Below are 16,371 nucleotides of genomic sequence, written 5' to 3'. Positions count from 1 at the left end.
AGTGGCAGAAAATGTTATATACACTGATTGGAAGACTACATCAGAAGAAAAAGCAGAGTAAGGCACCACTGTTGGAAAAATTAAGGTAGCTTGTAGTTACAATAACAACGAAAGCCATAATAAGTACTATTCTTAATTGCCAGCAATTCTTAGACTTCAATAAAATAGTTATAAAAAAACCCCAAAGGATGTTTGTACCTGAATACAGTTTCCTGATATCTGATTGTGTTTCAAATCAATACGCAGTCCTCAGCATAATCAGCTTTTTTTTTATGGTAGGATGAAAAACCAGGACCTACAGTCAATGTATTCACAGGTCACATTTCACTGCTTTGTTCTGAATAACACCACAGGAAAAAAACCAAAACAATCCAAAGGACAGTTTATAACACTGATACTTCACCTCTGAGATGATTAGATGGGCAGAGAAATTTAAATACAAAATTGTACGTTTTCTGTTCATTTTGAAAGCCTTAGTCCTCAGGAAGGGAAGGTGGAGGAGAAAAAAAAGGCCAAACCTCATTACATTATAACATGAGAAAAATCAAAGTCACTCAAAGAGTTTTAATAAAATTAGGAGTTGAAAAGTGTTCAAATTACTTTTCCAATTCAAGTCAATTATTTCAAGTATATTAAAATGTTTCAGAGGAAAAATTTCTCCATGGTTACAATTCTAATTGCTTTTATAAATCCATAAAAAAGAAAGGTAGTCTCTACATAGATCCCATACTCCTCCGATGCATGCACTCGTTCTCTCTGAAGAAAAAAGTCATCATGATCCAGTTGTTTCTTAACACTGATTTTGGGCACATCTTCCAAACACCCCTCCAGTTTTCGCCAGAAAGGTTAATCACTGGGCATAAAAGCAGCAGTTTTTTTGTTGCTGTTATCTACATGGGTACTGAGCAGGTTTCAGTTATTAATGAGCTTGACGCAGATTCTGAAAAAATTTCCCATGTCACTCCGAAATCCAGCAGTTCCTTCTTCTCTTAGGCAGCTTTTGCAATCAGATCTACTTAGAAGAATCTTACACAATTCAGATAAAATCTCTTGGATCATACAAAAAACAAGTTGGTTGAATGTACCTGGCAAGTTTGTCTCTACAACTTTTTAATAGCTTTAAAGTGCCCTAGTATATTTATTTCTTTATGCTCATTTAAACTTTCACAATTACATAAAAAGGGGACACTCAGTGTGATTACTGTGTTTTGAGAGACAGAGGAAAAGGAGAGGAATACCAGAAAACTCATCTTAAAGCAGCTTTTCTAGTTAGCGTCCGTTTGCTGAGTTTGCGCAGCAGAGGCTGTTTTCCAGAGGGGTTTATGATAAACCCAGCCATCTCCCTGCAATTGTAAGAGAAAAATATGGTTATAATAAAGACACTGCCCTGGGAGAATTCCCTTCACAAAACTATTAGACTGATAACTGTTAAAACCAGAGGGACATAGCTTATGTCTTTAACTCCCACAGATTAAGACACAGAGATCAACACTGCAGGTTTCTGAGACTACTTCAGAACACATACGGGCTCTCGCTGAGCCACAGTGCTCTCTGGGCATCAACTGCACTTGTAATTAACCCAAATGGAAAGCCACTCTTCTAAACTCCGTGATCCAGATTACTTTAAAAAGCCAAATGAGAAGCCAACAAAGAGGCAGGTATCCAGGATTATCAGCTCTAACACAGCTCAACTGCTTACCCGGAAATGAAGTAGCTCAGGATTACATTTAAATATTTTCTGTGTAGATCTGTATCTCAGATTAGCAAGAGAATTTCACCTCTTCTAAACCTAGATACTAACAAGACAAATATCGAAAATCTGAGCTAATCATACTAACATAGCTTTAGAGAACAAAAAAACTTTATTGGAGCTAACAGATAGTCCTGAACTTTAAAACACAAAACAGGAAAAAAAAACTTTTTAGCCTACGTTTTAAACTCTTGCTAGACCACAGATAGGGGAAGAAGGGGGAGTTACTTTACTGCAGTTTAACAGATAAAGCTTTCACTACAAGGAGAATCTAAACTACTACAGCATAAGTTTTAGTTGAGTCCTCCCCTCTTGCATGGGGCTCAGCAAAGCTCTCTACACAAGCAGGGTCTCATCACCTGGATCACAAGGAAAGCCTATTTCAAAGTTATCATACTGGCACCCCCAGTCTTCCTGGGCAGTCTGCAGTTCACCTGGTTAAAAGTCTTACTATATTATTATTACTACCATTATTGAAATACTGATTAAGCCATTGAACAAGTAAGCTCCATTCACATCATAACATACAAGAACACAAAAAGTTCTAAGTTGAGAGTGAACTCATGTTTCTTCTTGCTAACAGTAGTACCTTGGGTTCATACACACACAATATAAGCAAAATTAGTACCACAGATTATTTTCTTTGGATATTTACTGTTACAATCTACTTACACGTGTACATGTAAAGCTGTTTACCATGTGCCATGAGAAAGTGCTTGGTAAAAGAAACCAAACCACAAACCAGGCAAACATTTTGTTGCAAGGGAATCACAAAACCAAAGTGTTTGGGAAGTGAAGGGTAAAGTCACACCTTTACATGTTTGGGAGTGCTTATGTCACCTTATTCATGTGGGTCTCGTCGAGCTAAACGTTAAGACCTAAGGCCAAATACTCTATTCTGACAGGACACGGGCCCATATGTGCACCTGCTTCCATTACAGCTCTGCCTCTGCCTTCATGAACAGCTAACTGCTTGGGAACTTACTTCTTTAAGGAAGTATTTAGTACACCAAGGTCTTTCTGTTTCAGCACGAAGCCTCTCTTCATTCCTCTGTCGTTCTTCAAGGGCTCGCTTGTGCTCCGTAGCCTTATCGATGTCTCCATCCCGCAGAGACTCTGTTACATGCTGCCACAGCCTCCTATAAAACAAATTAACTTCAGTTTTCAAAAGTTTTCTCAGCCTGCCACCTCGAACTACAGGATCACTGCATGCAGTTCTTTCAGAACAGGAGCACTCCCTCCACTTATGCATGACAAACCAACCCAGGTTAGAGCACGACGGTGCAGCGCAGGTGGAAGAGTGCACAGCTGAGTCTTACAGCTACACTAGCAATCAGGAGCAGATAAGAATGACTCTGAGGTTTTGGCTGTGCCAATCTAATGTCTGGTTTTACAGCCTTTAAAGTGGCTATGGAAGTGTTATTCAACAAACAGCTTCTTGTGAGGACCTCCTTGTCAGGAGCTGCACTGTGTGTAGTTGATGCTTAAAAACAAAACAAATAAGGAGGCTCTTTGTAGCAGCCACTTTATGAACTCATAAGACAACTCTGTCCGTGAATAAAAGACAAGATAAACAACCCAACCATGTGCCTGCACTTGTTTTTTGCACTTTGTTATGCAGTTGTTTTTTGTTTTTTAAAAAAATAAAAAAATAAGAACACTGCTGCTAAGCACTATCCACTAATAATATCTACATTTGCACATTTTCCTAAGGCATTCACCAGACTGCTTAGGACAAAAAGGGTCAGACAATAGTAAACACATACTCTACCTAGATTCAAACAGTCCTTGTTTCTCAAGGGGCCGGACTCGTTTTCTTGTCACAGACAGCTTTGTCAAGTCCACGTATTTTGTCTCCCCGTTGCTGTAGGTGAACTCAAGCACACTGTTCCACTCCCCTTGCACTCTGCACACCACTGTGTTCGTCGTGTTCTGCTTCACTTCACCTGTGACTCTAGGAAACCAATTTTTATTTTTAAAAGGCCATGGCTGAAGTCACCTGAGGACTATTCCTTGCATAATCACCCAACTTCATTTGGAATGAGTTTGCAAACTCATCACACTATCTTGAAAAATGTTAGTTAGTTGAATTGCATATGCACAGAGAAGCTCAAAGAGCAAACTGACTTTCACTCGTTGCTCTAGTTCTCTTCACAGTACCCAGGAAACTCCATTTTTGGCTTCAGTTTAAACTTGTTTCAAACCTTTTAACGGAACTGAAAATGAAAAAGAAACTAACACGGGACAGTTCACATGTGATAAGCAATTGATCATTTCCACCTGAAACATTACATCAGATGTGTAGAACAGACTTAAAAAAAATTAAACTTTCTACGAAGAATGTATCTCACTACCTGCTGGCACTTTATCTCACATCTTTACATCTCAAGGTTCTCCATATGTAGGTGGTCTCATTTTTATGTTGCTCACATAAGCAGCAGACAAAGGCAGAAAAAGGTAGGAAACTAGGAATCAGGAGAACGGCTTTTCTTTCCTGTTTCTTCCACAGAAACCTCTGCCAATAACAAGATACTAAAAATGTCTAATATGCAATATTTCATTCAAAGTGTTGCACAGATGCTCAAGTATCACCATAATTACATGCACTGATGCGTATTTTTCTTCTCAACATCAAGACCTGTCCAAAGACCTCCCAACACTCACTTCAAGTCAAGGAGTGGAAGCTTACTGAGCATAGCTAGGCAAACAGATTACCACCCTCAAACAGAAGTTTTCTCTCAGAAAGAAGAAACAAAAGGGTCTGCACGCTATGCAAACAAGTCTTGAGACACTCTCACTTGTAAGGTGCTGCAGGATTCACAAAGGACGCTATCTCCAGCTCCAATTAAACTGCAATTACCTGTACACAAGCTCTGTACAACACACCACTCTCCAGTTCCCCTTCCTGCAGTTCAGTGCTCACACAAAGCACGTGTTACATCTCCTTTTGCACTTACGTGCAGCTAATAATAGCACACCACTGGTTTGCTGTTACTTCCTTTAAACAACTGCATACAGAGGAGCAGAAAGCAGCTCTTCTGTGCTCCCACATTGCCCACACTGGCTGTGTGGTGCCACGCTCAGAGGAAGAAGGACGTGCAGGACATTTAAAGCCACTTCCCCTCTTCCACATGCACTGGTCACTTCCAGCTGTGTCTGCATCTACCTGTGCCCCCACAAAGCCCTGCATCAAAACAAAGAAATTAATTTCTCAGATAATGAAACGAGCACCACAGGCCAGACCTTCCAGTACAGAGATACCAGATGCCAGTCAAATCAGACCTGTGGGGAATCCCCAGGGCAAGCGGGGAAAGCTCGCTGCTGGCTCAGAGCAGGAGGCAGTAGCCAGGGCTTCTGCCACGTCTTGCACATGCAGGAGGCAGCTGGAGCCACATCATGGTCCAGCAGCTCAAACCTAATTTAATTTTATTAGAAAGATCTTCCAAAAAACCAGACTGATAAGTATGTGCTGCTCAGGCACAGTTTTCTATCACAAAAATTTAAGATTCATTCAAGAAAACAAGCCAAATTTGGAGCAATATGAGCAATAAGAGCACATTTACATTAAACTATTAAGCTTTTTTTTTTGCGGAAGTCATTAAGCATTAACAGTTTCTGAAAACAACTGAAAGAGTAGGCAACAAGCAAGCAGCCTTCATTTTGTGCTTTTTCATCCTGTGACTTCCACACCTCACCAAAGCTATTACACATGGTGGAGTCCCTGTCCTCCTCCCAAGAGATCTCTGAACGGACTGAACCCACACGATGCCAGAGACCAGCCTGTTCAGACTTTGCAGTTACATCTTCACAAGTTTAAGAGCTTAATTTTTTCTAGTGCTGTGTGGTTACAACACAATACTGACATCCAGTATTTTGATATTAATCACAAAATTACTGTCTCTGCTTAGCTTCAAGTAAACAAAGTTATATCACTCACTACTAAGGTGCCGTATCGAGCTGCTACATTAAACTCTCATTGCAGCCTGTATTTCTTCAAGTTGCATTGCTCTGTGACACACAACCACTCCCAGCATTGCAGATCCTATTATCTGCCTGAACTAACATTAGTGATAAAAATCAGCTAGCATTTATTTGTAAGCTTGTCATGATTGGTATATGCCTAGCTGTTTGTTATCATCATCCTCTAGTTTATCAAGCTAAAGAGGTGCAGGACCAAGGAGCCAATATCCAGCTGAGGTCTAACAACAAGGGTCACTCTACAAAAAAAAAAATCTATAACATTGCCATAGCAACTCACTTGTGCTCTGCGTAACTATGACAACACTGCTGCTTCCCCATCAAGAGACTCTTTTGGCAATGTCCAATCATCACCATGTCAAATTTTCAATAGTTACAGTAACTTGAGCAGGTATGTCTTTAAAAAGCCTCTACATCTGTGACTAATTTCAGAGAGACAAATAACAAAAGTTTCCAAAATTAAATCATTGAAGTAAAATTGCATCCTATCGCTTATTTTTTATGGCACAACAGGAGCTATTGCCAGGTGGAAGATACATTGTAAGCAAAGGAAACAAAAATCTTAAATGATGCATCACTTCAAAATTGTCGCAAGTGAAACAGAGCTACACATAAGCTTCAGTTCTCCAGATGCCATTGGGACAGAGAAGCTATGGTTGCAAGTTAAATTCACAGGACAAGAGGAAATAGCCTCAAGTTGCACCAGGGGTGGTTCAGGCTGGATATTAGGAAAAATTTCTTTACTGAGAGAGTGGTGAGACACTGGAATAAGCTGCCCAGGAAGGTGGTGGAGTCACCATCACTGGAGGTGTTCAAGGAACGTGTGGACGAGGCATTGTGGGACATGGTTTAGTGGGCATGGTGGTGTTAGCTGATGGCTGGACTTGATGATCTTACAAGTCTTTTCCAACCTTAGTGATTCTGTGATTCAAAGCACATATGGGAATTTATGGGGCAAAGTTCTCCGAGATGGAGGTTTTGGTGGCATTCTTTTGTTTTCCTTTAAGCAATAAATACAGCCTTACCCTACTATTTCAGGAAAAGTGATTAGGGAAGATTGCTCATTTTTTGCAACCTGTGAGAGCAACCCACGTTTAAGAAATTCTGATGTTCTAGGCTGTTACATATTTTATTATTATCTCTAACACATTTAATCTAAGAAAGGTTTAAACAAGCACTGGCCAGAAATGGCTGAGAGCAAAATGCTCTGGAATAAGATATTCTTTGTGTGACTACTACTTAATTTTTCTCTTTCCTCAATTAATTGTATTAATATTAGCACAAAGCTAATCTGCAGCAGTCACTATAAAATGCCTAATACCATCAATAGCAGTGAGTTCCAAAAGCTTTTGCACCAAGTGTGAAGACACTTCCTAGAATCTGCTAGAAGTAACCTCAAGCAAACTTTCCCTGGATCTTCTTTCTTTTACCTATTAGTTTTTAAACATACATACACGTGAAGAATTACCACCACAAGAATTACCGTTTTTGTCTTTTAAAAAAGGTATTTTTACCTAGAGATTTCCTGTAAGTTGCTTAAACTTGATAGTCTTACGTTTCTTATACAGAAATCCTAAGACCAATAAGTAACAGAAGACTATTTACTAACGATCCCTGCAGTGCAACTACAATGCCTGTTGCAAACTACACGCAACCCTTTAAGACAGTGAGATCAACCCCATTTCAAACAAGGAGCAAATCGAAAAATAGGAAAAATTAACAACTTCTGTCAATAATAAGAGAACCTGTGGCAGACAGGAATAAAAGCCAGGAGCTCTGTTTTCCCGGTGGTTTGAACACAGAGTCAGACAAACATGGAATTTCCTTACTGTCTTTAAAGGCAACCTGATTTTTCCTTGAGGATCACATGAGATGCAGTTGTTTAGCTATGATATTATTTAAAAGCACAGGAATACTTTCAAGTGTTTATGAACAGGAAAAACTACGTTTTCTCAGACTATCAAATGAGTATTATTCAGCACACAGAACAGGGGAGTTACACAGCTACTGCAGGTCTAGAGTGTGGATTACATGGAAAAATAGGAAAAAGCGTTCTCACCGATGCAATTTGCCACCGTAGAAGGGCTTGGTGTGAAAGTTAATACTTGCAGAATACCCAGTCTTCGCACAGCTGATGTTGACTTTTCCTCCCAGTTCTACCCAGGGAACAGTTAAAATTGACCGAGCGTATGCACAGGGCAGAGAGAATGTGTATTCCTCCCCATGTTCCAAGAGACTTAAGAGACCTGTGTGAAGAAATACAAGAATCCCTAAATCAGCACCGTTTTAGAAAAGACCAAACGAGTTATTAAAACAGATAGCCAATACTACATCTGACTGCTTTTCCTCATAGCCCTTCTCACACACACAAAAAAAGCAGCCAAAAAACCAACCATGAAATTGAAATTTATTACAGATTCTAGATAGAAACATTTTCCTGAAATTACTAATCTGAGTAACATGCATTTATGTTTCTTTTGGGAAAAGACATTAATCCTAATAATATTGCTCCATAATGTACAACATTGTGCTGTGCAACATATGTAAATGTAGTATGTAAAAAGCCTGGTCAGTCTCTTATTGATGGTTCTGGAGCTTGGGAACACAAGACTTACACTGCCAAAAGGAAATAACTAATGAATACCCTGAACTGCAGACCTGAGGAAGGCTAATTCTCCTGTTCTGTTTTCCCTTCCTGTAATACATCCTACCCTACCTGAAGGCAGGTAGCAGAGACAATCCTCTAGCTTTTGCAATAAATGTCAAGAATCTCATAAAAAAAACCTAGAATTTCTTTGGATTTTAAAATGGGTGGGGTTGTTTTATTCCTATTAAAAAACACCCCCACAAGTTCTACCCCTTGCCATTACAAGAACATAGCATGACAACTGACTGCTGCCTGCACTGACCCATGCCTCTGTAGCATATTATCACTGTGCATCTGACATAAGTATGAAAAACATGAGAAATTCTGAAATGCCCTACAGGAGATATTAACTTCAGAAATTACCTGGTACAGCCAAAGCATCAAGATGTGCCTTCCACATCCCTTGCCACACTCATTCCCCTGTTACTTATGCAGTTCACATGCAAGTGCCTGGAATCCTCAGTTACTGGGCAATATACACAGACTGGGAGATGCTATCTCATCTCTTGCAGTAAATACTAGTACTAAAGGGAAATTACAGTTTAAGGGCAGTTACCCTTTTCTGTCCCTGAAGGATCCAATTTCTGTAGTTAAAACTTGCATAGTAAGACACGTAAGTGCAATATATGCAAATTGAACAACACTTCTATTTATTAAATGTCTGGTGCAAATTAGTTTGTCCGATGCTTGTAAACTGATATTTATGGGTGTTTCCAATTACAGTAACTGCCCTTTGGTTTAAAAGTCAAAATTTTATTTCCAAATATAATCCTGATTTTTGGCAAGGCATAAACCTATCTAGGGTGTTTTTCCCCCCTACCATGTGAAAACTTGCTGTTTATAATGAGGACTTGTAGTATCTTCTGTACTTTGTAAACAGTAAAGTAAGGAAATCACTGAATGACTGTACATTAAGGTTTACAGATCCCAAAGATTAGAGGAAAAACAAAAGTACGTAAAAGAAAAAAATTGAAAACCCACAATAATAGCTGACATCTCTGCAAGCAAATTTTTTTGAAAAGTCTTTGAAAGAAAACTACTGAACAGTATTCATCTGTATTTCTGCAAGAGGCATACAACATAAAATTTCCTCTCAAACTAATATTTTAACAGCCTTCTAAAATGAATAAAGGACAGAAGTTACACTTACCCTCACCAACCATTGTCACTCCTATTGACATTCCTAAGAATTTACTTTTTGTCCAGATATGGGCATTGACACACATCTTTCTCTCTACACATTCAGCGTAAAATCCTGAGACAGGAGGATGGTGGGACACTTGCTCAGCTACAAATTTTACTGTATAGTAGTCCAGCTCTGTTTGGCCTTCCAGATCTTTAGACAGAGTTACTTGCTCCGAGGGGGAGTGAGCAGAGAAGTTACTACCAGCATCAGTGGCTACGTTGCTCTTAGGCATCCTCCAGGAGCAGTGAAACGTTTCTCCGATGATTGGATTGTATGGTTTCTTTGCAATAGCTCCTTTGCGACCTTCGTGAAATGAAGTGAGATAATACTCAACAAAGCGGATCATCCTCTCCTCAGGAGTAGTGCCATTTGTGATTGCAATGAAGAGATCTGGATGGGACATGAAGTCCGCATACATCTCCAACAACGATCGCTTCTCTAAAATAAAAGTGGGAAGAACCACCTGAAATTAAAAAGAAAACCCAGAAAGCTCTAGTAAGTAAAACAAAGATACAGGCATTTTTATAAGGGAAGTTCTCAGGTGGAGGATTCTGTCCTGTTTTGGACACCACACTTTCAGACTGAACTTTCTTGTCCCTCTTCTAAGATGTGAGCAAAATACAGTGATCAGAGGTCCCAGAAAAGCAACTCACAAGGAGAAGAAAGCCCAATAAGTACTATTAGGACTAAAGAGGTTGAAAGAGGCTGACCATCCCTCAAAAAACATAAAAGACCTGCAAAGATACAATGTCTATGGAGAATAAAACAAGCAGGAAGGAGCTCGAACTATAGCAAGAAAAGTTCAGAGCAGAGGTTTGGAAAGGTTTGGTCTAATGGAGAGAAAAGCAGGCAAGCTATGCCAGTGTTCTTGAGAGCCTGCAGAGTCTCTCACCACAGCAACTAGGACAAGCCTCCATGAGAAATAACATAGTATAGATTGATCCTGTACCTCTGAGCAAAGGACCTTATACTTCCCCAGTTATATTCACCACTATAAAAAACAGCAGTCCTGTCCTTTGCTGGGACAAGAGCAATACTGTGGAGTAAGAGGCTGTGGGTGTCATCAGTCTTTTCCTTCCCTGTAGTGGCAACTAACCTCATGTAACTAACTCTGTTGTACAGAGCAACACAGGGTGTCTCAACCGTGAGATCAAGACAGTCCATTGAAATCAGCTGCATTCAAAGAGGTAGAGCACAGACATAAGACTCTTAATAGATATCTAAGTTAAGCTGAACACACTTGCCATGTTGTTGCAGCATCAACCTGGAATATTAAAGTTGCTTTTCACTTCAGTACCCTGGTATTTAAGCTAAATGCGATTCTAACTCCTCCATTACCTGTTTTGAAGTCAGGCTTGTTGCATTTCAACGCTTTGCCTGCTCTGAACTAAAGACAATTCTACACACACACACAGCCAAAAGTCACAACTGGGAGACAGACTTGACAATTTGTTCCAACTAAGAGAAGATAGACCAAATCCAATCTTCAATATAAGTGAAATAATGACTTAATGAATTCCTGATTAAGTAGCAGGGGTTAAAGTTTGGCCCACAGGCAGCAGGGCCTGTTCATATCATTTTTTTTTTTTTTTAACCTGAATTGTGAAACGTAAGCTCCACAATACAAGTGTTTCTAGTGGCCAAGTAGCTAGTGCTTAAAAAAACCCCCATAGCTTAAAAATAATTATAATCCATAACTCCAAGAGAGAGAGTGTTTTCCTCATTCCATACCACTGTAAAATCCATTTTTTCTTTAAAGTGTCTAGTGCTTATGTTAAGAAGTCTTTACAGGAGTGAACTGAACATAAGCTGCTAGCAGCCCAATTTTCCCAGAGTCGCTGTCCAAGTTATCTAGTAGCAACTGAGCATTAATTTTTCAAAGCTGCTTGCTTTTGAGATCTGCACTGAAGCGTCAAACCCATTTCTCTCCGGTATAACTTTGTTCCTGCTTGCTATAGCTGTGAGCAAACACGGAAATGAGAATTGGACAGAGAGGCGTAAACAGACACCTGAGGATAGATAATGGGGAACCAAAAGAAAACTTCTTTTCAGCAGCAGCACTAATACAGGTGTAGGGTTATGCGAGTTGGGTTTAATGCATTATCAAGTGAGAAAAAAGATCATGGAAGGAAAGCAGAAAGACAAAAATATGAGAAGGCTGTAGAAAACATGGAAAGAATAAGGTGCAAACACAGGAAAGAATAAGGTGCAAACACAGGAAAGAATAAGGTGCAAACACAGGAAAGAATAAGGTGCAAACACAGGAAAGAAAAATAGGCCATTATAAGAAAGCCAACAAAACCATAGTAGAAAACACAAAGAGAATATAATAGAAAAGATATGGCCAGTTGCATTTAAGAAAATCCATGCCCTCAGCGTGTTTCACTTAAAGCCTGTGATGTCCTGGGACATCGGCTCTTGGGACCTGAAGTTGCTACAGGCCACAGTTTCATATTAAACTCAATATTGTTCAATATAGAAGTTGAGTTTAAAATGGCACTTCACTTTTACTGGAGCCAGTCTTCACACTTCAGTTACTTACTCTTGTTAAGTCCATGCCAAGTTTCAGCTGAGACAAGAGATGCAAGATAACACTGCGCTGTTCCTCTACCGCTCCTAGATCATCTTCTTTATCATCACAGATATCCTCCAGCTCCTCATCTGGATTTATTTCTTCAGGTTCCTGGGATAAGAGCCATATACATCAGCTCAAAGATGTGACTGGCCAGACAACATTCAAAAAGGACTTCATATTGTATTTAACTGTCCAGGTATGAAAAAGACTAAACAAACCCCTGCAGAGAGCTACACAATGGATCTACCCCCAAGATAAACAACAGTTGAAGAATTTAAAGGGACATTAAGATAACTCAGTGCAGATTTCATCTAGAGGATTCAGACTAAGATTTCTCACCATCTCTCACATGGGTCACGGGAAAGAAAAAAGCTTAAAAACAAATATTACCTGTTTTCCTGTAAGTTTTGTGAGCTAACCAGAATGACATGCATCTAACACATACACAAAAATAGTGACGCAAATGCTAGCAGAAATTCCAACCAGCTCAGTAGCACCCCTACATCTCCACACTATCTCAGGCTTTCCAGTGTTGCCATCATTACTCCAAAGGCTGTAACAAATAGTAGTTCCTAGTTACTTGCTTACTGTCATGCCCAATGACAAGCAATTAACATAGCTACAGGCCAGTCTTCACAAGCATTATCAATGTTGCTGCTAGTGCCCATATGTAACAGTAAAGGAAAAAGGAAAAGTATCTTGGAGTAGTTTTATGAAAACAAAAAACCCACACACATACACACACCACAACACACACTGGTTTTCTGTTAGTGTAACTAAAGCACCCAGACAGACTAGCAGAAATTGTATTAGCACCGTTTTAACATCCACCACGCTGCAAGCACCATTTTAACAACCATCACCGCGCAAGCAGAAAGTTGAACGCTTCAGGCGGAAGGGATGGTGGTATTCCTAGGGCTCTGAGGAGCATCGTCCGGAGGCAAACAGCTGGAAGGAGGCAGATGCAGAGGGGAGAGGCACTGAATGCCACAGGAGGGCAGCAATATGCATCTGCCCAAGCAAAGTCCTTTGTCCTGGGCCAGCTGCCCTAGCTCAAGGCAAATTTGTGAACACTCAGCCACCAAACACAGGGCACCAAGCCCCCACGCAGAGCTCAAACCCTGATGAAAACTGCAGTATCACACAGGTGACTCCTTTCCAAGGATGCTATGCTGTTCTGCTGTCATAAGGGAGCGGAAAATATCTATGGGGAGTAATAAGACTACTTATATCCCAAATACAGACAGTGATATATATTAAGCACTTGAGCTGTAACTCGCTTAATTATTAGAAGAAGGAAGGAATTAAGTGATTTATTTGAAAGCTCCTGGTTTGTTTCATTTTTTCCTTTTTTAACTTAGTAGCAACTACTCAGATCCATTGAAAAAAAAATCTATAAACTATAGCAACTGAAAAAATCTTTTCCATTTCAATTTTGCTATAAAGACAGCACAGTGCTGTTGCAGAGAAAACAGCTGATAAAACAGCACATTATCTTTTCACAATGATACAGTCTCATCCAAACAACTGTATGAAACCAACTAGTATAAAAAGAATGTAATTATGATTTTCTAGTTCGGAAAACATGTTCTTTATCATAATCCCTGCTGTTTTTTTACTTTAGTATTTTGCACTTCGAATCAATTTTGACAGTTTTAATGATACAGACTGTAGCTGTATTTAAAATACATTAAGCCATCCTGAAGTGGTGAGAGTTGCTCAGATTAAGAAAAACAGACACAGCAAGAGGCAGAAAAGACAGACGGGGAGATTTAATAGCTGGGGACCAGCAATTTTGTGTCTCATCTACTTAGGCAGCATTTCTTGGGCCCATTTTGAGAGTGTCATGAACTCCAGTTAGGTTTTTTGCACTTCAATTTCCAGTTGGTTTAGATCAAAATGCAAGGGAATACTGCAACAACACCTTGCATTACCAACCCTATTCGTTCCCTCCACTTAAGAGCTAGTTACAGAAAGCAGCAGAAATTTATTGAAAAAGCAAGGTAGAAAGTTTCCTTTACTGCAACTGCACTCACTCTTCCTCCAAGACAGTTAATCAAAAAGCATGAGAAGAATTGTCATTAAAAGTTTCAATCACATTATGTGAAAATGATTTACAGATATTGCTTAAAATGATTCCCCGCAGAAATGGGATGTTCACATTACCTTACCCTTGCTAGCTGGCAGGGCTCTGCAATGGACTGCTCTTCTCTGACAGATGCCGGCTTGTTTACCTCTGATGGGAAATTCTGAGCTGCTCCATTTTTGAAGTGGTTTGCCAGAGATATCTTCGGTTCCAGCCAACTGATCGTCGTTCCTGAAGCAAAAGAAAGTTTGCGCTGAAACTTGCTCATCCTCTGGAAGGTCAGCAAATAGCAGTTTTCCACAAAAGAGCTATTTTTTTAAGGACTAAGCTGAAAGCAGCCAATTCCTCCTGCAGCCAATCCCTTCAGCAGCCACTAAACAAAGGTGGTGCAATGAGACACCACCTTCAGTGATCATTAGCACAAACACTGCTATTGGCGAGCTGTAATACATGCAACTCGGACTGGAGAAACTAGTTAGTGTCATGAAAGGTGTAATCAGACACTTCAGGAAGAACCCAGAACCATGGGAATGTTAAGTAACCCTTATAATTTTCTTTAACTAGTACCAAGAAAAAAAGCCCACCACTTATCAGCTTCTCAAACCTAGCTCAGTTCTAGACTAAGAGCTAAAGTAGAAAAAGTTTTGTTGCCAGTGTTTGGAGAGGGTACTTGTCTTTTCTCCACTGCAAGAAGGCAAGCACACGCTGCTGAATAAATAATAGTTGCTCAAAAGAAAAAAACGCTGCAGGGCTTGGAAAGCTATTAGCCACTCAATGATTCCAGCATCTCTAGTTACTCCCAGCTAATTTATCATAACGGATCGGGTTCCTCATTAATAATACAAATGTTCCATTCTTTTTCAAAGGCTAATAAATGTACAGGTGAGTCCAGTCAGTTTTTACTGAAGAACACACAAACTGACAAACCATCTTGGCTGGGTTGCAAACACAGAAATTAGGAAGTCTGAATTTCTACCACCACACAGCAGTTTCCTGTGCTTAGGAACCTACACCGAGGTGGCTCTTGTCTCTTCCTATATGATACACAATCCTTGATTTCCAGACATCTGCTACCTGGAACTAGGGGTCACATCCTCAACCACAACAGGCAGAGTAAGCTTAATTCAGATAAACAGCAGCATTTTCACCAGGAAAATACTGGGGCAGGAAAAAAGTCCAGCTCTACTAATGGGACCAGACAACTTTTTCCCCAACAAGATAGCTTATTTTCATCAAGTCTATTACTCATTAATCCATTACACAGTGAGAAATGAGAATCCCTCAGCAGTTTAAGCTATTTAAACAGAAGTTTCAAAGAAGTCAAAAAATAAGATGCTCAGAACGTCACTGTCACGCTTACCTTTTTGAAAAGGTTTTACTCATCTTTAAAACCTCTTCATGAACAGTACCTGCCTTCTGAGCTGTAACTTTCAACACAATCTCTAATTGCATGTTCTAGGCTGCATTTAATCCACACTCACTGCCTCTGTATTAGCTTGAATTTAACAAATAGACTCCGTTTTATACTCCCTATCGACTACTTCTAAAACAACCTTGTTTATTGTTAACTTCAGTTTAATGTTTGCTGTTAAATTCTAGGAGTTTTTTTTAAAGTTATTGAGCTACCAGTTGTGTTTTAATCTTTGCGAGTGGACAGGATACCACACTAATACTTCTCTTCAGCTGGAAGATCATATTCAAATCTGCTCTCGACTATTTAAGGTAGCACAAGCTATTCTCTCTTTACTTGTGATCTCCTCCTCCTCTAAAAGTCTTCACCCATTTTTTTTGTTTTAAACAGTTGTCAGCACTTCCCCTCTGCTACAACACAGACCTCTCTTTCCATAGTCTTCACTTTCAACATTTTTCTTCAAGAGTTGCAAATTGTTGTTGCAATTCACCTTTATGATAATGAAGTACTTTTTTTTTAATTCAGTACATTATTTCACCACTTTTAACTTTTCCTAATTTCAAGTCAATAGTTGCAACTCTCCTGCTCATCTTTAAGTCTGTGATTTATAATATACCTTGATGTACTTGGGGCAATATTTTCAGTCTTCTGGGTTTTTTTTCTTTGAACAACTTATAGCAAACTGGCACTCTTACCTAATTTCTAATCCTTGTTTCTTAAGCCTGACAAGCACTTGCC

At 39.6% G+C, this 16,371-nt stretch overlaps 1 protein-coding gene across 1 annotated transcript in view; it reads right to left on the bottom strand.

Annotated features, from left to right (window-relative positions):
* Positions 1 to 1,107: 1,107 nt before the first annotated feature.
* The window catches only part of OSBPL11 (oxysterol binding protein like 11), a 42,557-nt gene continuing 27,293 nt past the window's right edge, over positions 1,108 to 16,371 (bottom strand). Inside the window, exons 7-13 of the mRNA XM_059820174.1 lie at positions 14,308 to 14,453; positions 12,104 to 12,244; positions 9,526 to 10,024; positions 7,788 to 7,974; positions 3,522 to 3,704; positions 2,736 to 2,889; positions 1,108 to 1,343 (exon numbers count right to left, since the gene is read on the bottom strand). Coding sequence (XP_059676157.1) covers positions 1,266 to 1,343; positions 2,736 to 2,889; positions 3,522 to 3,704; positions 7,788 to 7,974; positions 9,526 to 10,024; positions 12,104 to 12,244; positions 14,308 to 14,453 — 1,388 coding nt within the window. The 3' untranslated portion in view covers positions 1,108 to 1,265. The remainder of the gene's footprint in view (positions 1,344 to 2,735; positions 2,890 to 3,521; positions 3,705 to 7,787; positions 7,975 to 9,525; positions 10,025 to 12,103; positions 12,245 to 14,307; positions 14,454 to 16,371) is intronic.

Source organism: Gavia stellata, chromosome 8, assembly GCF_030936135.1.
Source record: "Gavia stellata isolate bGavSte3 chromosome 8, bGavSte3.hap2, whole genome shotgun sequence".
NCBI lineage: Eukaryota > Metazoa > Chordata > Aves > Gaviiformes > Gaviidae > Gavia > Gavia stellata.
Note: the sequence above shows the minus strand (reverse complement) of the source record. Positions and strands in the feature narration are given on the sequence as shown.